Source organism: Blastomyces dermatitidis (genome assembly GCF_000003525.1).
Source record: "Blastomyces dermatitidis ER-3 genomic scaffold supercont1.1, whole genome shotgun sequence".
In the NCBI taxonomy this organism is placed as follows: domain Eukaryota; kingdom Fungi; phylum Ascomycota; class Eurotiomycetes; order Onygenales; family Ajellomycetaceae; genus Blastomyces; species Blastomyces dermatitidis.
The window spans coordinates 8,544,253-8,567,734 of NW_025544774.1; the positions used below are offsets into that span (position 1 = coordinate 8,544,253).

At 33.0% G+C, this 23,482-nt stretch overlaps 1 protein-coding gene across 1 annotated transcript; it reads right to left on the minus strand.

Annotated features, from left to right (window-relative positions):
• Positions 1-1,011: 1,011 nt before the first annotated feature.
• On the minus strand, positions 1,012-5,503 carry BDCG_01143 (forkhead box protein C2). Its single transcript, XM_045416647.1, has 4 exons — positions 4,591-5,503; positions 3,380-4,471; positions 2,333-3,288; positions 1,012-2,245 (listed from the first exon to the last, which is right to left on the minus strand). Exons 1-4 carry the CDS (start codon positions 4,702-4,704, stop codon positions 2,170-2,172), a joined length of 2,238 nt encoding a protein of 745 aa, XP_045272325.1. The 5' UTR covers positions 4,705-5,503; the 3' UTR covers positions 1,012-2,169.
• Between the last annotated feature and the right edge of the window lie 17,979 nt (positions 5,504-23,482).

A 23,482-nucleotide genomic window follows, 5' to 3' on the forward strand; every position in this document is an offset into this window, starting at 1 on the left:
AAAATGACTAAATTCAGAAATATCTGAATATGAAGAGGAGAAAATCAATCAGATATAGTCTGTTAGAACAGCTAGACTGACCGTGTGACTGTGTTTGAAACCAGGACCAGATTTTTTGATAGTCTCATTATCAATTCAACTGATCTCATTACACAGTTTTAACATTAGATAGTAGTCTCATACTGTTTCAGTGAGACTTACTGTCTACTCTTATCACATTTTTCAAATGAGATCATGATTTCCACTTCTCAATTTAAATTATTTTTATTACTTTAAAGGACTTTAAATCTCATTTGAGTGTTATCAAAAAGCATTACTTTTTAAAAAATTAAAAATAGTCTAAAAAAAACCTTAAAATGTCTAAAAATAGTAACTTTATATCAAGAATGAGACTAAATGAGATCAAATGAGATCACTTTCTCATTTTTTTGAAGTCATGATTTCATTTTAAGATCTGATATATAGTCACTTTACATGTTTTTTTGATAGTCAGTCTCAGCAGGATTTATGTCAAGAAATGTATAAGATCAGATCAAATGAGATCAAACATGAAATTCATGATCTCAGTGATCAGTCTAAGAACAGCTATATACTATCTTTTAATAATTTATTTTGTTACAGTCTCTCTTTATTTTATCTTTTTCTTTCAATTTCTTTCTATCTATCTATTTAATATATCTATCTTTAAGACTGTGTTCTCTTTTCCTTTATCATGATATTATCAAATAATTTCAAGGTATCAGAAGATGTTAAGACACTGTAATTTATAAACAGTTTTTATATTCTGAGCTGAAATTTTCTGATTTTATATATCTGAAATTGATGAATGTATAATAGTTAACTCTACAGATATAGAAAAAACCCTGAGAACTAAAAGTTCTCAGGTAAATATTATAGTCTCTGACTGTATACATCTATAATTGAAGAATAATAATAATAATAATAATACAGATGTTGAAATCATATCAAGATAACTAAAATATAGAAAATACAAACAAGTGATAACTAGATACACATAATAATAACTTTTCAACTTAGAAACATTGAGTGATTTATTATAGCAATTTGTATACCTTATTATTAATTAGAAATCTAAGATGCTTAAGTTTCAGATTTAATGTTTTCTCTGTAAGTTTGGAACTTACACACTGTTGATTTAAGCCAAGGTGCTACTAGATAGTCACATTAATCATTCAGCTATTAGAGTAGAGCAAAGCTGTGTAACCTGTGTTTAACAAAGCAAATTTAACAAAATATATATAAAATCATGTTACAGCATTTTTTGCAGGAAAAAGATGATTTTTCTATAATAAAGAGAGAGAGATAATAATAATCAATAATCAATTACTTCTCTCACAGAAAGCCTCATGCAGATTAAAGAAATCAGAGAAATAAATAATAATAAAAATAAATTGAAAATACAAATAAGAATTAAAACAAAGTATGACAATAGAGACTAATCATGCATGCTTTTAAAGCTCTTTTGAGAGTTAAAAGAGCTTACCCTCTCTGACGAAAATGGAAAGAAAAGAATGGGAAAAATTGAAAAGGCGAAGTACGTAATAAGTAGAAAAAACACTCCAAAAAAAAACCCCGAATCTCCCTCGTAGGTCATAGGAAACATTGAAAACAAAAAGAAGAAACAAGGCCAAAAGAACTAAAACAAATGCAGCCATTGTGTTGATATTGATACAGGGAACAGAACAGATATAAAAAGTAAAAAGTTAATAATAACAATAATAATAATAATAACAGATAGGGTCGTACGTAAACAGAGCATATGCAAGGTGCGATGGACGGTGTGACGGAAGAGATCTTGGGAGATCGTGTGATATTCGACTGGTCGTCCGCGAAACAGGGAGAGGGAGAGGGAGAGGGAGAGGGAGGTGGGCGTTCGACTGCGAACGCAGAAAAACAAGAGCTGAAGCGGAACTCAGGAGGAAAAACTTTTCGCCTCTTTCATCTTTTCTTATGGCTTTCTTTGTGATTTCTAGCCTTGCAAATCGTCTTTCTTATATCTCTTGTTCTTTTTTCTTGTTGCTCGATCAGATCACCTCATGATGAGCGGTTTTTTGTTTTGTATTTTTTGTATTTTATTGTTTATTTCCCCCCCCTCTCAGCCCACACGTACTCTTTCTAATAGCCAGCTGAATATTTTCTTTCTGGTTTCTAAGAAGTCGACGCGCTTGCGCTGGCTCTTGTTGCGCTTATTTGCTGATGGTAACTGCCAATCGGTTGGAAACCCCTACACCAAAAAGATTCCGGGTTAGTTATTGAAAAAATACAAAGCAAAGAAAATTAAGGAAAAGAGAGAAAAAGAAAAAAACCTTACCGAGCAAGATCAAACTCCCCAATTTCATCTCCATCCTCATCCTCATCGGGGTTGTCACCGCCAGAATTATGTCGAGGCACAAGACCAACAACACCATTCGACGCACCACCCGCAACTCTCGAATCAAGCGGCCGACCCAACCCAGGCCCACTACTCGGTTTACTCGGGCTTCCTAAATTTGGCGGCGGCGGGCTACTGCTAGGGATGGCAGACAGCCCATCACCAGATCCTCCCGCACCGCCCGCACCCATGCCACCGCCAGCTCTAAAGTTATAGCCGCCGCCATTCAACGGACTCATATCAGCCACTCGCCCCGGCGTATTCCCTATCTCCGCGAACTTCCAGAACTGCGCTGGTGAGCTCATCGGCATGAATTTCGACGGGATCTGCGCTGTGCTGGGGGGGGCGAGGAGGGGTTGGTGCCGACGCGGAGCAGGCGTGATCATGGACGTGGCGTCGTCGAAGAATGAAGATGACAAGACGGGCGGTGAGCCGCTGATGTTATCTGACAGGCCGTATGTGCGGTTGGGATTGTTACTCCGTGGACGGGTGGGTAGAGGGGAGTGTTGTTCGCCGTAGTCTGCATTGTTATGCCCATTGGCTCTACGGCTGACTCGGGGACCGCGTTCCGGGGTATAAGCTTCCACAGGTGCAACGGAGAACGAGTTAAACCCGGGCGAAGTCGTTTGTGGTGACGGATTGCTTGTTCGGAACGAGCTTTCGAGACTCTTATCGTAGCCCTTCTGGCCATTTGCGGGGCGGAAGCTACCTTTACCTTCCTTGGTGACGGGTGAGGAGGGGGCAGATGACTGGTTACTCTTGCGGTTTTGTTTGTTGAAGTATTCCTGTCGGAATTCGGGAACAATTTGCCATTTCATGCCCTTGCCCGGCTCGTCAGTGCGGCGGGGCACTTTTTGAAATGCTTTATTCAAAGAAAGATTATGGCGAATCGAGTTCTATGAACTACTGTTAGTAACAGGGTACTCAAAAAAAAAATAAAAAATATTACCCTTTTATTGACTATGAGAACAAAGGGGGTTGACGAACCTGCCATCCTGATTTTGTATGGCGGTAAAAAGCATAATTCTCAGTAATATACGCATAAATTTTGCTCAGAGTTAACTTCTCCTCTTCCGTCGAGAAAATAGCCTGTGAAATCAGCGTAGCATAGCTGTAGGGGGGCTTCAGATCCTTTGCCGATTCATCGCTATAATCAATATCTTCTGTGCTCTCTATCATCATACCGCGATTGTAGAGCGGGGACGGTGATGGTTTGGCCGGGAGTGCATCATCTGTGTTTGAAGATCGCTGACGAGGTGGCGTGGTAACTTGCCGATTCTTGGGATAAAATGGAGCCTTCTTAACCGCTGGCGCTGGCTCGGGACCATTTCCGGCACTTGGAATGTCATGATGCTTTTGGTCGATATGAGGCACCGTCCGGCCGGTCCTGTTGCGGGAAAGCGCTGGGTGTGCATGCTGCGACTCGTCCCAGCTAGCAGCGTCATCGCCACCAGCCAAGCGCTGGCACTTATCCACGAAGAAAGGATGGATGACAGCCCGACCGTCCGGGGTTACAAACATCATCTGCGTGCCTGCAATCTCGATAACATCACCAGAAGTAATCTTTGACATCCCTCCTCGCTTTATTATCTGGGTATTCAATCGAATACCATTGCGCCCGTTGACGCGAATATGCCAGCCAATAGGATCCTGACTTCTGTACAAAATCTCCGCATGTAATCTGGAGACAAATTTGCTGGGGCCCAGATCGATATGTACTTCCGGCATCGCCTGGGCTGCAACGGCGACGGGGCTTGACTGGGCATCGACCCTCTGATCCCGGTCTGGAGGGCGACCGATGTTGATATGTACACCTTGCATGTAGTAAGTCCAGTCACGACCCGCAATCTTAGCATAGGCCTTCACGCTCTCTGGGTTTTCACGTTCATTTTTGATATTCGAGTACTCATCCATGACAACCACGGGGTCATCCGAGACATCAAGGCAGGCTATCACGGAATCCACCAGGTCCTTGGTGGTTACAAGATCATTTTCTGTACCGGAGTCATCCGCTTCATCAGCAGAAACGGGCTCTGGAGTCTTCTCTAACGGCAAGGGAAGCGAACGGGAGTGGTCAATCTAAACATAGTCACAAAAGAGTCCGAATCAGCGATAATAGTCCGTATATAAATAAACTACCAGCGACAGAGAATAATGAAACAAAACCCGAGCCACGCTCAGAACAAGGAAGATAATACCTTGCGCTTCTTAGTAGTACGACGAGTGGGAGAGGAATCCACTTGATCTGTTTCCGGAGTCTCTTGCAATCCAACGTCTTTGCGCCGGGTTCGGCGGTTAGTTGATGATGGCATATTTCGTTCTCAGCAGTTGGATATCAAGAGGGCTGTTTGCCCCCTTTCAGTCTAGTTGATGTCGCTAAGAGGAGGTATACACTGCGCAGTCAATGAATGTGCGCGCGCCGCGTTATCAGCGACTGGAGCTTTATCAGTTTCGAGACCGAAAACGGTTAGTGAAACGGGGGAATTCGAAAGCGGGTTTTGACAAATTCGGGTATGTGTTGCGCGACAAGTCCGAGGATGATTTGTTGATGTTCTTGTTGTCGATATACTGAGGGGAGGTCTTCTTTTCGCGTTGGGTTGCTAACGGTTTACCGGGGAAGGCAAATAAATTTGAAAGAGGATAGGAAGGAAATGCAACAAGATGATATACATTAATAAAAAAATTGTTGTTTTTTTCCCCCTTCTGCGCTCTTTGAAATCCGGGAAGTTTGTTTTTTGTTGCCACCAGTTTGCGCTCTGGCAGAGAGTTTCAGGGTAAGGCGAAACCAAAAAAAGAAAAAAAAAATCGGAGCCTTAAGTTTTTTCCGCGACCCGAAGCAAATTCTCCAGGCGGAACCTTGGTTCCAGGGTGGTAAATAAAAACTTCGCAAAAAATAGTATGCACAAGTGGCCTCTGCGACTTGTGGTGGGTGGGAGTCAATTGTATCTTTTTGGGATACGGCCGGGTTGACGTGAAGGCGGGATTTGTTTAGGTGAGGTCGGTTGGTTGGGGTATGGTATGTAGTTAGTTATGGAGGGAGGGACGTTTGCCGCGAGAATGACGCGCCGGCTTTGGCTGCGCATTATTAGTAAATAAAATACGCCTACGGAGTTACACTCCCACTACCCACAAACCACACCCGGGGGAGGTTTATCTGTGTGCTGCGGCGGCTACGTTAGCTAACTAGTTATCGATTGCGCTCGAAATAATGTTTTTACTTTCTTTTTCCTACGCCCCACATTTTTCTTGCTTTTATTTTTCGTTCCTCTTTCTTCTTAAAGTTATGCTTCTTCTCCCCCCCCTCCACAGAGGAGAATCTCCCAATTTAGAGTAATAACATGTAGTTTCTACTTCATGTTTGCGCTGTCGGTCCCAATCAGGCAATCTTGGTGACCCTACCGGGATGAATGGAAGACGGCAAATAATAATGACAGGACTGTCTAGTAGAAGCCCATCCCGGAGATCTTTGGCATGCAAGTAATGGATAGCGCTGGGGGATGCGTGATAGTAGCAGCCTACGTCAACGCCACGAGTCGAGGATTGAAAAGTGTGCATGGTGCTTGGATTTGTATTTGGATTTGAAAATTATATAAATATCTAATAATTAATACACCGATCGAAGCGATGCTGGGAAGGGCAAAAAATCCGAATGTACATACATGTACATACTATTCTCTATAGCTTTTAGCATAGGGCTATACTATCCTGCCATAATTCTTTCTGCTGGGTCAACAACGAATGGCGTACAGAGTACTCTGTGCGGAGTAGTATACTCTCCTCAGTTCCTTTTCTGCCAGGCCTTTGCACGCGAATTCCGCCCCCAAGCACCTCCCGCTCCCCGCGCGCCCGCGACCTCAAGAAACTGCCAGGTCAGGCAAGGCGGCGAGTCAGACATGCCAAGTTAGTTATAGTTACTGTCGCGGTTTCAATACGGCTAACTGGCTAGGGCGGCGGCGCCAAAAGACTGGTAGTATCAGTAACGTGACTCACCACCCAACGAACTCATTCCACCCAACGAACTCCAAAAAGCACTCTATAGAGCTGTTAATTTTCAACCATAGCACAACAATGCAATAAGATATTAATATTATTTATTAAAGATTAAAACTATATACAGAATACACCATATAAATATATATGATTAATTCAGAGAATGATTGCTTGACCTAATAATTCACTCAGAATATGAAACTTATGATTTTGAAATGATTGAATCAGATTGCAGTGTAGAAGATGTCAGAGAAGAAATATCATTTGATTCCATCAGAGAGGCCTGTGTGTGATACTTATTACTGCTTTCAGAAGATTGTATAGAGCTTCTACAGTGTTTTGAGCTCACAGTTAATCTTCTTATAGATCTCTTTGAGATCTCTGTAAATATCTACTTTTGTCACGCCCCTGGCCGCGCCAAGGCCCCGCTGCGGTTCCGCACGGCTCATCACTTCCCTGCAGATGATTCCATTCATCCTGCAGGCTGTTCAAACCGGTTTCCAATCACTCTATGATATCATTCAGATATATTATAGAAAGATCTGATTGATAAATATAAGAATCTCACTTCTATATAAAATCAGCAGATTACTCTTTCTTAATAGTGAGATATTACTAAGATATTACTCTGACTATTCTTACTTATAAAATAAGAGAAGAGTATTCACTTATTATTTATATAGAATAACTAGATACTGACTTCTTATTAAAGAAGTTAGTGATTTATTTTTCTTCTACTGAAATATATATAAAAGTTACTGTATTTCTTATATATTCTTCTTAGTATACTAAGTATTATATTTATGATATTCTTATAATAACTCTGTAGCTTATAAGCTTACTATTTAAGTAAGATAGTTAAGCTTATTTATTGTAATGTGGCGGAACCGAAGCGGTGGCTAGTCGGCGGTGTCATGTAGAAGTAGTTGTTTGAGAAGCTGTATAAGTGAGCTTGACTATCTTGCTTGAATAGTGAGCTCATAGACTACAAGGTTATTGCGAGAATATTACAGATATGATACTTAGTATACTAAGAAGATTGTATGAGACATGCAGTAACTCTTGTATATATTTCAGTAGAAGAAAAAGATAAATCATTGACTTCTTTAATGAGAAGTCAGCATCTAGCTATTCTATATAGATAATGAGCAGATACTCTTCTCTTATTTCATGAGTGAGAATAGCTGAAGTGATATCTCAGCAGTATCTCATTGTTAAGAAAGAGTAATCTGCTAATCTTATATAGAAGTGAGATTCTTATATTCATCAATCAGATCTTTCTATGATACATTTGCATGATATTATAGAGTGATTGAAAACCAGTTCAAACAGAATGAAATCATTCACATGAAAGCAATGAGTCATGTGAAACTGCAATGAGATCTTGACACAGCTGAGAGTGTGATAATACTCTTCTCTTTAAGAACATAGTCTCTATACTCTCAAGATTATCAGATTAGAAATTATCTTTATTGTATAGTAACAGTTATCAACTGATTGACAGTATATGTGCTGTGTGTGATACAAAGAAATAGATGAGTTTTTCTGCTGACTGTGTAGATCTTTCTTTACTCATCATTATTCAAATCAAATATGTGATAAGTGAGTTTCTTATATATCAATTTGAAATGTGAAAAATGTAGTTAATAAGTGACTTACAGATCTCTTATCATATTCTGTTCTATATATGAAATTCTCTGCAAAAGTGATGTATTTTAGAGACAAAGCTAACAGTAGTGACAGAATTTTTCAAAAAGATCTCTTCTTCTGTGAAATATTTTTCTTTTCTCTCTCTCAATTATAACAGTGAGTGCATGAGAGTATCATTCTTGAAGAATAATAAAGAGCTTATTCTGACATTTTCTAGTGAGTAAATGTCTTCATGATGCAGCAGCAGTCTTCATGATCATCAAGAAAGCCAGATTGAAGATGACAGTGTCAATGAGCTGCAGAAGCACTGCTCTCATTATCACATCTTCTTCTGCTTCTCTTATAACTGCAGCAGAAGTTGCTGTGCTCTGCAGTGAGATGTTATCTCTTCTGTCAGTCAGTGCATCTGCATTCAGTCTGTTCTCTGCCTCTCTCATCATCATTGCAACACTGCCTCTTTCAATCAATATAATAGTGTATGACTCTGTATGATCATTCAGAGAGAATCTCAGAGAGAGCTTGATTTCAGAGACAGCAGCTCTGACAAGCTCAATCTGTAGTTTCTCTTCTGTGACATGTCTGAGCCCTGCTCAGAATGCTGCTGAGTTGAGTTCACAGAGTCCTGCAATTCCTTCATCTTCTCTCTGTAGAGAGGCTTCAGTGTGGCCTCTGATCAGCATTACTACTTGTCTATACTATGTTAAGTAGCTGAAGAAAGAGAGAATTTTATATATCTGTCTCTTCTCTCACTTCTGTTATTTCTGTTGCACTTATAACAATGACTCCTGTCTCTCTGTAAGTATTTCTTCACAGAAAGACATTATATCAGCTCTGACAAGAAGTCTAGATACTTAAGTAGTACAGAGTGAGAGTCTCAGAGCTTTAAGTGTTGATGAATTTCATCAAGACTGAGAAGATCTCTCTTACTTATCTGTAAAAAGAGATGAAAGTATGAATCTCTGAGATAAAAAAACATCTCAGAATGACTGATCTTAAGAAGAGATCAGTCAGTACTGCTGTTAAAAGCATTATAAAGATTAATCACTGATTGAAGAGAATCTCACTTCAGTTGAAGCAGATAACTGAGATACTTTGTAAATTGATAAGTTAATACTTTCAGTATCTTTCATACTCTTCTACAGCATACTTCTCTACAGTACTGCAGTACTAACTTCTCAGCAGATAAAGATATCAGTATCAGAGACTTCAATAATAAAGAATGAGTTTGATGAGAATGTGATTATTAATAAGTAGACTCTGAGATTCTCTCTTTTTACTTTTTCAGCAGACTGCAGTCTCATTAGATTAGCAGCAGCTCACAGATCAATTAATATTAATCTTTTTATTAATTTCAAATATTTCTTTCTTTTCCTTATTAACTGCTTCAGGAATTTTACACTTGTATAGTCTTATTAAACTTCTAAAAAATCCTTTGAGAGAAAATAGAAGAAGAGTGCTACAGAGTCTATAAGATATCAGCTCATCACTGCAAGATCATCTCTAAAAAAACTCTTTGAGAAAAATGAGAAGTCTTAAGCAGTATTTCTTATTCAATGTCTCTGACATGTAACAGAGCAGTCTCTACTAGCTGTCTCATAGATTGTAATTTCTTTCTCAGCATTTTTCAAATATTTAAGTGATTCTTACAAATTCTCTGATGATGAATAACTCTCTTATTTAATAAGATATTGAAGCTTGCTATAATATATTCACTTATTCAATATTTTCTTCATAAGATATTCAGTATCACTCTCAATCTCAATACTATTCAGTTAAAACAGCTTCATCTCAGAGTATTACTTATAGAGCTTCAAATAGAAAATGTGAAAAACAGAATGAATTGATTTTAATTCTGTGAGTAATTTTAACTTATATGTCTGCTTACTTATCACTCTTGTTACTGAGAAAGGTTCTAGCCACTACTCACTGAGCTTCTTGTACAGTCTTATTATCTTGATATTCTTTGCTGAAAGTAGTACTTGATTCTCTATCAAAAACTTCATTGAAAGATGTTTTCAATTATAGTATTTTATCTATCACTTCTGAGTGCAGTGAATGCTTTTCACTGCCTTCTCATGAATTTTGTTCAAAAGTTTCAATCTCACTTTTACTTCTGATACTGAGAGATACTCTGTTCTCTGTACTTGTCTGATATTCTGACTGTCTATTCTCTTCTTTGAAATGTTGTCTGTGACATCTCTGAATAATGAAGGATTATATTCATAATAAGCATAGAAAGAAGATATCTTTAAGATTGCATTCTTTGCATTATTATATATGAATTCAGTGATTAGAAGATGTTTGAGTCAATCATTCTGATAATATGAATAGAACACTTGAAAATGCTGTTCTAGTGTCTGATTCTGACATTCAGTCTGATCATCAGTCTGTGAATGAAATGCAGTACTGAGAAGACATCTTATTATAAGATGATAGCAAAAAGCTGACCAGTATTTGCTGATGAAGAGGAATTCTTAATCTGTTATCAACAATTTCAGAACACTGTGATCATGAATGATAATATCTAAAAACAGATCAGCTAATTCAGAGGCTTTAACCTTTTTATAAGTAGAAATATATCTGATTATCTTTGTGAAGTGATCAATAATGATCAAAATCAAGTTATATTCTTTGACTCTTGTTGACTTCAGCAGGTCAACTATGAAATTCATTGATAGATTCTATCATGAGCTCTTTGAAACAGGCAGTGATATCAACTCACTGTATTGCTTATATCACAGAATCTTTATTCTTTGACAGATATTGTAAGTCTTAATATACTCTTTGACATCTGTCTGAAGCTTGTCTCAAGTGTATTTATGTTTTAGAAGCTTCTCAGTCTTCTCTAACCTGAAGTGCCCTGTATGAGAATTATCATGATAAATCCTCAATAACTTCTGACACATCACTCTACTACAAGAGATGAAGACTGAATTATTCAGCAGTAGAAGTTCATATTCTTCTAGTTATCAGCAACTTGATTTCTTAGCAGCATCACTCTGCTCAGAATCTGTCTCTTTCAAGTTCAAATCAGACTCTTTCTTCTTCAATATCTGAATTTAAGCTGCAGTAGAGACATTCCTCTTCTATAACTTATTAATGAATTTCAAAAGTAGTCAGATTGAAAGATTGTAGACTGTTTCATTCTTTGTCAATTCAATGATTGTAAGATATGACATGAGAAGCTTATAATCTTCACTGTCAGTTCTCTACAGAGATCTGAATTCTCTTTCATCTTCTATACTGAGTCACACAGCTGTCTCTCTGACACTGTTTCTGAGCTTTAGAGAATCTCAACTCTCTGCAGCCAGCTTCTTCTGCAGTGATAATAGAGATTCTTTTGTAGAATTCTTCTTCACATCAATAATATTATAATCAGACTGTCTAAACAGTGCATCAGTGAGATTAAGCCGACCTGAACAGTATTGAATATAGAAATCATACTTTGAAAGCAGCTTCACTCATCTGACTTGATGTTCTGTCAAGCTCTTTGTTATCAAGAAGTAACACAGATTTGCATGATCAGTGAGAACTTACACTGAGTACTTACTATTCTGAAGATAATGTCATCAGATCTTAAAGAATTCAACAATTGCTAACATCTTCTGATCATGAGTATCATATCTTCTCTGCATGAGTGATAACTTCTTGAAGAAGAAGATCACTGATCTTCATTCACAGTGTCTTATAGACTCTGTGAAAAAGTCTTCTCTCACAGATAATTCATTATCTGTTTCTTCAGAGATGATTATTTTTTGATTCTTTCAATGTTGAAAGATCTTCAATGTCAACTGTGAAAAGATTTCACAGATTTCATTTTCAGATGCATCAGTCTCACACTGACTGAATAAGTCAGAGTTAAAGTGATTCAGTATTGTGACATCTGTAAAAGCTTGTTTCAATTCTACAAATATCTGCACAGTGTCTTGAGTGAGAGTAAATGATTCTGTTTTTCTGTCTTTCACACTTCTCTTTAACAGATCTGTAAGAGGGACAGTAATCTGTGAATATGTATAGATGAATTATCTGTAGAAATTCACAAATTCTAGAAATACCTGCATCTCATGATACATTCACAGCATCAGCCAGTTCTCAATGACAGAGACCTGGCTTCTGTTCATTGAAATGTCATTTATCTCAACAATATAATCTAAGAAATCAATCTTCTGTATGTAGAATGAGCATTTTTCAGTGTTTGCATAGAGTTGATACTGTCTCAAGTGACTCAACACTTCTCAAACATGGGTATTGTGTTCTTTCTTCATTTTTGAGAAGATTAGAATGTCATTCAAGTATACTATGCAGAAGACATTGACAAGGCTCTGCAGTGCCTTATTTATATAGATCTGAAAGATGACTGAAGCATTACAAAGATCAAAAGATAAAACAAGATATTCAAAATTACTGTACTTGGTACAAAAAGCTGTTTTTCAAACATTGTCTTCATTAACTCTGATTCTATGATAGACATCTCATATATCAATCTTCAAGAACATCTTTACTTTAGATAATTAATTGATCATCTCATCAATTAATGATAATGAATAGTAATTCTTAACTGTTATTTTATTGAGGCCTCTGTAGTCTATGCATAGGCATAGTCTATCATTCTTCTTGAGCACAAAGAGTATAGATGTCTCTGTCAGACTCTTTGATAAATGTATTCAGTTCTTTAATTATGCTTTTTCAAGATATTTGCACAGAACATTCAACTTCTTTACAGACAAGTTGTAAAAAGGCCTGTACAGCATCATTGCACTGTCTTCAAGACAAATCTTATATCACATCTTGATATCAGAAAACTTTACTACTTCTCTTTCTGAAAAGACATTCTTAAAATCTGTAAAGAGATGTTGTGTACATCTGTCTTCAATGACAGATACTGCTGCTAATCTTGTAGTGAGGATGATAACTTCTTCATCTATTCTCAAGTCTCAATCACCTGCTATGCAGTATATTGACTCAATCTTTTTCTCAAGATTCTTTCAATGAAACTCTTCAGATTTCTCTATTACTGTCTCTTTATCAGTGAGGCAGTACTGTCACACCTGAGTGACTCAGTCAATGAGAGAATTATTTTCTCTCAATCACAGAAGATCTAGAATGATATTCTCATCTATAATGTTGACTGTGTGAAGAAGCAGACTGCTTTTCTTGAAGATTTCTTCTGAGTCTGTGACTACACACTTCATCTGAATTATGTCAAAATGATGATATTTTATTTCATCAGTAAATTTTACATGATCTGACAGATCTATCTTCTTTCAATTCTTCATCAAAGAAAAGAAATAGAATATGAAGTTAACATCTATCTCAGAGTCAAGTAGGCATCTCACTGATATCTTCTCATTTGAGATATGCATTGTGATCATAACATGAACTTGAAGATGTGAGAATTGTCAATTCTTGTCTTTCTCTTCTTTATCTTCCACAGATACATTTGTCAGAAGAGAAGTCAACTTTGAGAAGATGTCTTCTCAGTTTCTTCTCTTCTTCAGCTTCTTATAATCACTGATATAGTAATCATTAGCTTCACAGTTGAAATAGAGATCTTTGTCAAATCTTTTTTAATGTTTCTTTACAGTGAGTGAAGAATCAGAATACTTGAAATTGTTCTTTACTTTCTTCACATTGAAGCTGTCATGATGTCATTTAGATTCTGTTATTGATTACTTAGAAGAGATCTTGTTGACCTTTTTCTCAGAGAATTGATTATTTAAATAGATTCAGAAAGCCAGGTTGACAAGCTCAGTGTAATTGATTGATAAACTCTGATATTGTAATATCATTGTTCACATCTTGTGAGTCAGCTTTGTAAGATAAAGCTGTGTTTTTAATTGATTTAAATTATCAGTCAATTTCTCTCAATATTCTTCAAATCTTATGTTGAAATCAGAAGAATTCTCATTATCTTATTAATATAATAAGTTGAATCACTGCACTGCTGTGAAGCTGCAGTTACAGTGATCTTTGATTTGATTCAGTAGAAAGTTCTTGAATTCTTCTCAAGTCATGACAGTATTGATACACTCAAGCTTTCTCTCTTTGATAGCTTAAGTAGTCACAGAGATGCCTTCAAGAAGGTTGACAGCATATATTACTTATATCTTATGAGTATTATACTGACTCAGATTAAGGCAGAATTTTCATTCAAGAGTATAGATAAAGCTGTGGAATTCAGACAAGATATTTTTCTTATATCTTGAAGAATCTTCAATCTTAATCTCTCTATCTCTATGATAGATGTAGGTGTGTAGAGGCTGTGACAGTGACAGAGTGATTGAAGAGCTCATGTCAAAATATGCAGCAGATTCAGAAATCTCAGATTTCTGCTGAGATAGAGATATACACACTCTAGAGAATGATGTAGTGTTTCTCTCAGAGAGTGAGGTTGAGTCAGTCTTAGTGCAGATGTGTGAGGTCATATCAGTCTGTTAGAGCTCAACTGATTCAAATGTATAATCAGATCAAGTGATTCAAATTGTAATGTAATGAAACTGAAGCAGTGACTAGTCAGCAGTGTCATATAGAAGTAGTTGTTTAAGAAGCTGTATAAGTAAGCTTGACTATCTTACTTGAATAGTGAGCTCATAGACTACAAGGTTATTGTGAGAATATCACAGATATGATACTTAGTATACTAAGAAGATTGTATGAGACACACAGTAACTCTCATATATATTTCAGTAGAAGAAAAAGACAAATCACTGACTTCTTTGATGAGAAGCCAGCATCTAGCTATTCTATATAGACAATGAGTGAATACTCTTCTTTCATTTCATAAGCAAGAATAGCTGGAGTGATACCTCAGCAGCATCTCATTGTCAAGAAAGAGTAATCTGCTGATCTTGTATAGAAGTGAGGTTCTTATATTCATCAATCAGATCTTTCTATAATACATCCGCATGATGTCATAGAGTGGTTGGAAACCGGTTCGGACGGGATGAAATTATCCGCATGAAAGTGATGGGCCGTGTGGAACCGCAACGGGGCCTTGGCGCGGCCGGGAGCGTGACATTTATATAGTTTCTTAAATAACTACTTCTATATAATACTGTTAACTAGTCACTGCTTCAGTTTTATTATGTTATAATTTAAATTACTTAATCTGATTATAAGTTTAAATCAGTCAAGCTTTATTAACAGACTAATATAATTTTATATATTTATACTAAGACTGATCTGATCTCACTCTCTGAGAAAAACTTTATATTATTCTCTAGAGTATGTACATCTCTATCTTAGCAGAAGTCTGAGATTTTTAAACTCACTATATATTTTAGTATAAGCTCTTTAATTATTTTATTACTGTTATAGTCTCTACACATCTATATCTATTATAGAAATAGAGATATTAAGATTAGATATTCTCTGAATTATAAAAGAAATATATTATCTGAATTTCACAGCTTTATCTATACTCTTGAATGAAAATTTCATGTTAATCTAAGTTAGTTTAATACTTATCAGATATAAGTAATATATACTGTTAATCTTCTTAAAGATATCTCTGTAACTACTTAAGTTATTAAAAAGAGAGAGCTTAAGTATATTAATACTATAATAACTTAAGAAGAATTCAAGAACTTTCTACTGAATTAAATTAAAGATTAGTATAATCACAGCTTTATAATAGTATAGTAGTTTAACTTATTATATTAATGAAATAATAAGAATTCTTTCAATTTTAATATAAGATTTGAAGAATATTGAAAGAAATTAACTGATAATTTAAATTAATTAAAGATACAGTCTTATTTTATAAAATTAACTTATAAAATATGAATAATAATATTACAGTATCAGAGTTTATTAATTAATTATACTAAGCTTATTAACTTAACTTCTCAGATCTATTTAAATAATTAATACTCTGAGAAAAAAATTAATAAGATCTTTTCTAAGTAATTAATAATAAAATCTAAACAGCACTATGATAGCTCTAGTATAAAGAAAGTAAAGAAGAATTTCAAGTATTCTGATTCTTCACTCACTATAAAGAAATACTAAAAAAGATTTAATAAAGATCTCTGTTTTAACTGTAGAGCTAATAATTACTATACTAGTAATTATAAGAAGTTAAAGAAGAGAAGAAATTAAAAAAATATCTTTTTAAAGTTAACTTCTCTTCTGATAAATATATTTATAGAAGATAAAGAAGAGAAAGAAATAAAGAATTAATAATTCTTATATCTTTGAGTTTAGATTATAATTATAATATATACTCTGAATAAGAAGATATCAGTGAGATATTTATTTAACTCTGAGATGAATACTAATTTCATATTCTATTTCTTTTCTTTAATGAAGAGTTAAAAGAAGATAGATCTGTCAGATTATATAAAATTTACTTATAAAATAAAGTACTATTATTTTAACATAATTTAGGTAAAGTGTATAATTACAGACTTAGAAGAAATCTTTAAGAAAAACAGTCTACTTCTTTATACTATTAATATTATAAATAAGAATATCATTCTAGATCTTCTATAATTAAGAGACAATAATTCTCTTATTAACTGAGTCACTTAGATGTAGTAGTACTATGTCACTGATAAAGAGATAGTAATAGAGAAATCTGAAGAGTTTTATTAAAAGAATCTTGAGAAAAAGATAGAGTTAATATACTATATAGTAAATAACTGAGACTTGAAAATAAATAAAGAAGTTATCACTCTTATTATAAGATTAGCAGCAGTATCTGTTATTAAAGACAGATATATATAATGTCTCTTTATAGATTATAAGAATATCTTTTCAGAAAGAAAAGCAGTGAAGTTTTGTGATATCAAGATATAATATAAGATTTGTCTTGAAGATAGTGTAACAGTGCTGTATAAGTCTCTTTATAAGTTATCTGTAAAGAAATTGAATATTCTGTATAAATATCATGAGAAAGTGTAATTAAAGAACTGAATATACTTATCAAAGAGTTCAGTAGAGATGTCTATACTCTTTATACTTAAGAAGAATAATAGATTACATCTATATGTAGACTACAGAGGCCTTAATAAGATAATAGTTAAGAATTACTATTTATTACTGTTAATTAACAAGATGATTGATTAATTATCTGAAGCATTATTATTATTATTATTATTCTTCAATTATAGATGTATGCAGTCAGAGACTATGACATCTACCTGAGAACTTTTAGTTCTCAGGGTTTTTCCTATATCTGTAAAGTTAACTATTATACATTCATCAATTTCAGATATGCAAAATCAGAAAATTTCAGCTCAGAATATAAAAACTGTTTATAAATTGCAGTGTTTTAACATCTTCTGATACTTTGAAATTATTTGACAATATCATGATAAAGGAAAAGAGAACACAGTCTTAAAGATAGACATATTAAATAGATAGATAGAAAGAAATTGAAAGAAAAAGATAAAGTAAAGAGAGACTATAATAAAATAAATTATTAAAAGATAGTATATAGCTGTTTTAACAGACTATATCTGATTGATTTTCTTCTCTTCATATTCAGATATTTCTGAATTTAGTCATTTTCTTATAACTGCTTGAGTTTCTGATAGAAAGTTTATTAAGTATTTAATTTCTGTCTCAGTTGAGAATAAGAATCTTATATTTAATTAATTTAGATTATACTTCTCTTTCAATCTGACTCTGAGACTACTGTATAATGCACAGTGTATTATAATATACTTAGAATTCTCATTTGCATTGCAGAATGAGCATTCTATTAAGTTAAATCTATCATCAAATCTTTATATATAAGATTTGAAATAGTTATGTTCTAGTTTCAGCTATATTATAGATGAGAATATTTTCTTTTTAAATTTAATTAAACAAGATTTTCACTTGAGTTTTATTTCAAATCTTAAATAATATATACTCTTCTTTTATTTCTGCCAGCTTTCATTTCATTTATCTAAACAAGATTCTTTTATTTTTCTCTTTATAAAAGATCAGAACATAATTTTTTAAATAGATCTGCTTAATTGTGTACTGTTTTTTACAGCTGAATCAGTCAATTCATTATCATGAATATTCATATAAGTAGAAACTCAGTGCAGATGAATTATCAGCTTTAATATTCTTCTCTTTTGAATTTTTAAAACAGAGTTTAAGATCAGTTCAAGATTCATTTAATCATTATAAATCTGACTATTTCTAAGTCTTTTTAAAGCAACTTGATTATCAGAGAATATTCATATCTCTTTCAAACTATTTCCTCTTTTATAAGTTTTTATTTCAATGAGTTTGAAAGCTTTCACTATTATAAATAGTTCAGTATCAAAGACTTCAGATTCACAGTCTAAATTTCAGAAATCTGAGATAAAATTAATATTATCTTCAGTATAAGTAATGTCTGTATCTAATCTATTTAAATTCTCATTTTTTAAGTCATCTGAATAAATCAGAATAGAGTCTTTTATATTAATTATAGAAATTCACTTCAAATACTGTTCATATTCTTTCTCTTTAGATAGTTCATTTATTTATAAGTTTATAAGAGATTCAAGCTTTTCTCTTCAGAGAGATAACTTCTCATGATCAACTTTTTCAACATTTAAAGAAGAAAATTGATTTTTAAGTAGAAGTATATATTTTAAATAATTAAGTGATTAATTGAATCAGGCTCTGCAGCAGTCTTAACTGAACTTGAGAAGATAGCTGACTTTAATTCATCTTAAGTAAGATCAGGTCATTCTAACTCATTTTCATCAATATAGTTAAGAAGTGATATATTCTCTTTCTCTGAATCTGAATCTGATGAGTTTTGAAAGAGAGTTCTTATAAAAGCTTGATATTTTTTCTTAAAAAAGTTTACTGTATATAATTCATTCTAAAACTTATATTCTAAGATTGGAAGTTTTACTACACTTCTTGTTTTAGTATAGTTAAAAGCTTTAAAAATTTCTTTTTCTTATACTTCTTCAAGAAATTTATTTCAGCAGTCTGTTTTAGCTTTTTTAATATCTGAAAAATATTCATTTCTGACAGCTTTGAACTCTTTATCAGAAATCATATTATTCTTTCAATATCTTCTAGCAGTAGTCAATTGTTTTCTTTTAGATGTGATATTCTCATTTTATCAAGATTTTAAATACTCAGAAGACTTTCTCTTTGAAATATTATCTTTAACACTTGCTAGAATAATAGATGTAATAAGCTTTACTCTATTCTCAAGCATTTTATTTAAGATATCTTGATCAGGATTTCAATACAGCTCACTCTGTCTTTCAGATTTTAATAGTTTTATACTTTCTTCAACTGTCTTTCAGTCAGCTTTTTCAAAGTTAAACTGATTAGAGAGAAGAGTATTTTCACTCATTTATTTCTCACTCAGTTTAATATCAAATTGAATAATCTCATGATCTGATTCTGATGTCTTATTTGAATTAATAAATCAGTTTATAAGTCTTTTTTCTATTAGATTTTGTGATATGAAGATTAGATATATAATAGATTTCTGTTTCATATCTTTTCTAAAGAATGTTTGTTAATCAGACTTGTGAACTAAATCTATTAAATGCTCAAAGATTCATTCAAGCACATTATCAGCTCTTACTGCTCTTTTACATTCTGAATTTCATCAGAGATGATGTGCATTGAAATCTTCTATAATTATAGAGTTTCTTGATGAAGTTATGTTCAGAAATTCTCTATCAATTATTCAGATGTTATTATTTTTCTTCAATAACTTTTCATTATAGATATTTATAATCTGTATAGTATTAAACTCATTCTCTTTATCTATAATATCACTCATCAGAATATCAGAGTCAGACATGATATTAAATCTTAGATTAAATTAATATCTTGATCTCTTTCTTTCATAGATCACTACTCTTGACTTTATCTCAGATTTTTGAGGTAAAAAGCAGTAGTAGCTTGAATGAGAAATGACATATTTTTACTCAGCATCAAACTTCAGCTTCTGAAGCAGTACAAAATTAACTTTTTATTCAAATGTAATTTGAAGACAAGTATAAATACAATTTGAGTTTCTATTCACATTATTTTGAATAAATGTGATTTTTGAAGAGTTTTTAAACTTTTTTTATTGTTTTTGTTGTATATTCATACTAAAAGAGAGTAGAGTAGAATCTAATCACTATCATCAGATAGTAGATTATAACTATTCTGAAAAGTAGAAATCTTAACTGCTTATATTATATCTAGTTTATCATCAGAGTCATTTCTCAATTCTCTAATCTTAACAGAAGTTTGAGGATTCAAATTCTATTTACATTTACCTGAAGAATTAGAGTTTGAAGATTTAAATAGTTGAGAGTTTCTTCTTTTTAAGCTTACAGTTGTGAGTTTACTGACTTGACTATTCTCTTCAGTTATAGATTTACTTTGAGCTTCATCTTTTCTTCAGTTCTTTTGAGTTCTTGAAGTAAATATACATTCTTTTGAGCTAGATGCATGTTTTTCATTGCAATTAGAACATTTAAGCAGAGTATGTTGACATATTTCATCTCATTTTAAGCATGTTTCACATTTATACTCACTAGTTTTATGATCTCTGACACAGAATGCACATTTTAAGTCTCTGAAATAGAAGATTATAAAGTGTTTATATCTTTGATAGTTTGAATACTGTGTTTGAGCTTTGAGATTCATTCTTGAGTCTTTGTATTCATGAACTCTTATTTTCAAATCTGCTACTCTTACTTCAGAGATCTTTAACTTTTCAAGTATATTTATATATACTAGAACAGAGACATTTCTTCTACTTTGTCTGAACTTAATTGAATTTAGTTATACAGACTCTTTTCTTAGTTGAATAGAGTTGTATTCTTCTAATTCATTTTTGAGAAGTAGCATTTCTTCTTCACAGTCAAAAATTTCAACTGAAATATTATAAAGAATGAATTTGTCTCACTTTTCATCTCTCTCAGATAGAATTATTATGTTTAACAAAGATTCTACTACTGATTTTCAGAGATTCTTATTCTGAATAAGGAATTCTGCACTGAATTCAGACATTGTAGTCAGAATGATAGAGTTTTTAAAGAAGAATGACTCAATTGAAGCTATAACTGATTTTTGAACTTCAATATCAGTTATTAACTGAGAAAAGAACTGCTGATTAATTTCATTTCTAACTCTGAAAATGATATTTGAGTTTAGCTTGTTTCTTTGTAAGATGTTCTGATTTAAGACTTTGAGAATAAGTCTTCTATTTCTGAAGATTTGAAAGTTTTTCTTCTTTTACATTTTTTTCTTCACTTTTCTATCAATAGAAGTATGAGCATTATTCTTCTCAGTTTTCTCAGGATTTTCAGCATGTTTTGAGATAGCAGGTTTAGAGATAGCAGATTCAGCTGCTTGAGCATATGTTTTCTTCTGATTCAAAGAAGAAGAAGAAGTAGAAAAAGAGAAAGAAGAGCAAGATAAGAAGTCAGTGATTATACTAGAAATTTTCAATGTTTTTTGAACTGTGTTTGAAATTCCAAGTTTGAACTTGATTATCTTCAATAGTTGTCTAGCCTGAGTATGAAGAATTAACAGAACTTCTTTATTTATCTCACTCAGACACTGCTTTTTAAGAATCTTGCTTACTTTTTCAAGTTTCTGTATTTTAAGAACTTGTTATTTCTCTATTTCTTCTGTCTTTCTTCTCTTCAGAATTTCAATCTCAGAAATAGTATTTGAGAAAGCATCTTTTTTCACATCAACTAAGTGTATTTTTGAACTCATTATTCTTACTCAATGAAAAGTTGATCAGACTGTTTCAATTGAGATATGTATTAAACTCTTTTGAAAAGTTGATCAGACTGTTTCAATTAAGAGGTTTCTAAGTCTGTTTTCAATTGAAAAGTTGATTAGACTGTTTCAAAAGAAGAATAAAAGACTTTTGTATATAAAATACCTGATTTTTTCACACTAGTTCCGTAACTAGATTAGATTTTTAAAGAGAATCTAATAAACTAAAATTGATTTTTGAGATAAATCAATAAAATCTTTACAATCTCTTTCTTAGAATACAGTGAGAAAAAGTATGATATTAATTAATATTAAATCAGATAATATAACAGTTTTTGAGAGAAAAACTGATAAAAAATAAATCAATTTTTTACAGAGAAATTAATTAAAACTATTCAATTTTATTCTAAATCATTCAATTCTTCTCACACAACAAGTATATAACTCAAATCAGTTAATAAAGAGTGTAAAAAAGAATTAAGTATTAATGAAAGCTCTTCAGTCACTGAAAAAGTAATTCTTACTTAAAAGAATATGAAATTATGACAGAAAACAGCTCTGTTTTTAATTCTTTGTAAGAATATTATATAAAATTCAGAGAAAAACATCTTACTTTTTTAAGAGAAGTAAAAAACTATTTCTAAGATCTTTTTTTTGCATTAACTGCTGCAGAAGAATGAGATAGAAACTGTTAAGATATGTACTACTGTATATTCTCTATCAAGACTTTCTCTCTTCAGAGTCTTGATATTATAGAGAATATAACTCTGTTTCTATATAATAATATAAATATTGTAAGTGAAATGTAGAGAAACTAATTATTTATATCTTAAAATAGAAGACTTTATCAATGATTATATTAATATAGAGTTAATTCTCAAATTCAATAGAAATCTAGTATGACTTTTCTCAATCTCTTACAGAATCTATTGAATATTGAGATATTAAAACTAGATTTAATATATCTCACTGTACAGAGATCAAAGACTCAGTCAGATCTTGAAGTATACTGAATTTATAGTTATTAATATGCTGTTAACTTGTTCTATTAACTTATTATCTGCTGATTATGTATTGAATACTGTTGCTGAGGTATCTTTTCATATTATTCTGTCAGAGATGAGCCAGATTGAGAGGAGTAGTATAAGAGTGAGACTTGATATTAATGTCTAGATACACTGAAGACAGACTGTGAAGATTACACTTCAGAAGTGTCTGTTGATTATATACTTGATATTATCACTGAGATATCTTTTTGTATTTTTCTGCTGAGAATGAGTCAGATTGAGAAGAGCAGTATAAGAATGAGACTTGATGTTGATATTTTGAAACATCAAAGATGAACAGGGTTTTCACAGAGATTACTTCTCAGATATCTTCACAATTACAGATTGAGAATCTTTCAAAATTGAGAAGATTGATGTATATGACTAGGTCTCTTCACCTTACAATTTGTATGGCAATTTGGCCCGGGGTTGTGGTGTGGTAGGGGAGAATGAGGGATAATCTCACACAGGAGCTTTGAACAACATCTGGTTCATATTTGGCTGAATAACTCCATCACCACACAGGGTATGCGGTCAGCGATGGGGTCAAAATGCTCATATGATCGAGGGCTTTTCAATGAATCTATCGGCGGGTTCTTATTCGAAAAATCGAGCGAGTTCGTGGTGGAGCGGTTGACTCAATTTCTTGTACATAATATAAGTAAATAACACATGAGTAAGTTAATAATGTCTAGATAAGTATATTTCTATTCACTTC

Excerpts from the sequence above, each read along its gene's own strand:
- BDCG_01143 (XM_045416647.1), bottom strand. The coding sequence starts at position 4,704 with ATGCCATCATCAACTAACCGCCGAACCCGGCGCAAAGACGTTGGATTG. Across the intron at positions 3,289-3,379 it reads ATACAAAATCAGGATGGCAG|AACTCGATTCGCCATAATCT; the intron begins GTTCGTCAACCC and ends AGTAGTTCATAG. Across the intron at positions 2,246-2,332 it reads GGGGAGTTTGATCTTGCTCG|GGGTTTCCAACCGATTGGCA; the intron begins GTAAGGTTTTTT and ends TTTTTGGTGTAG.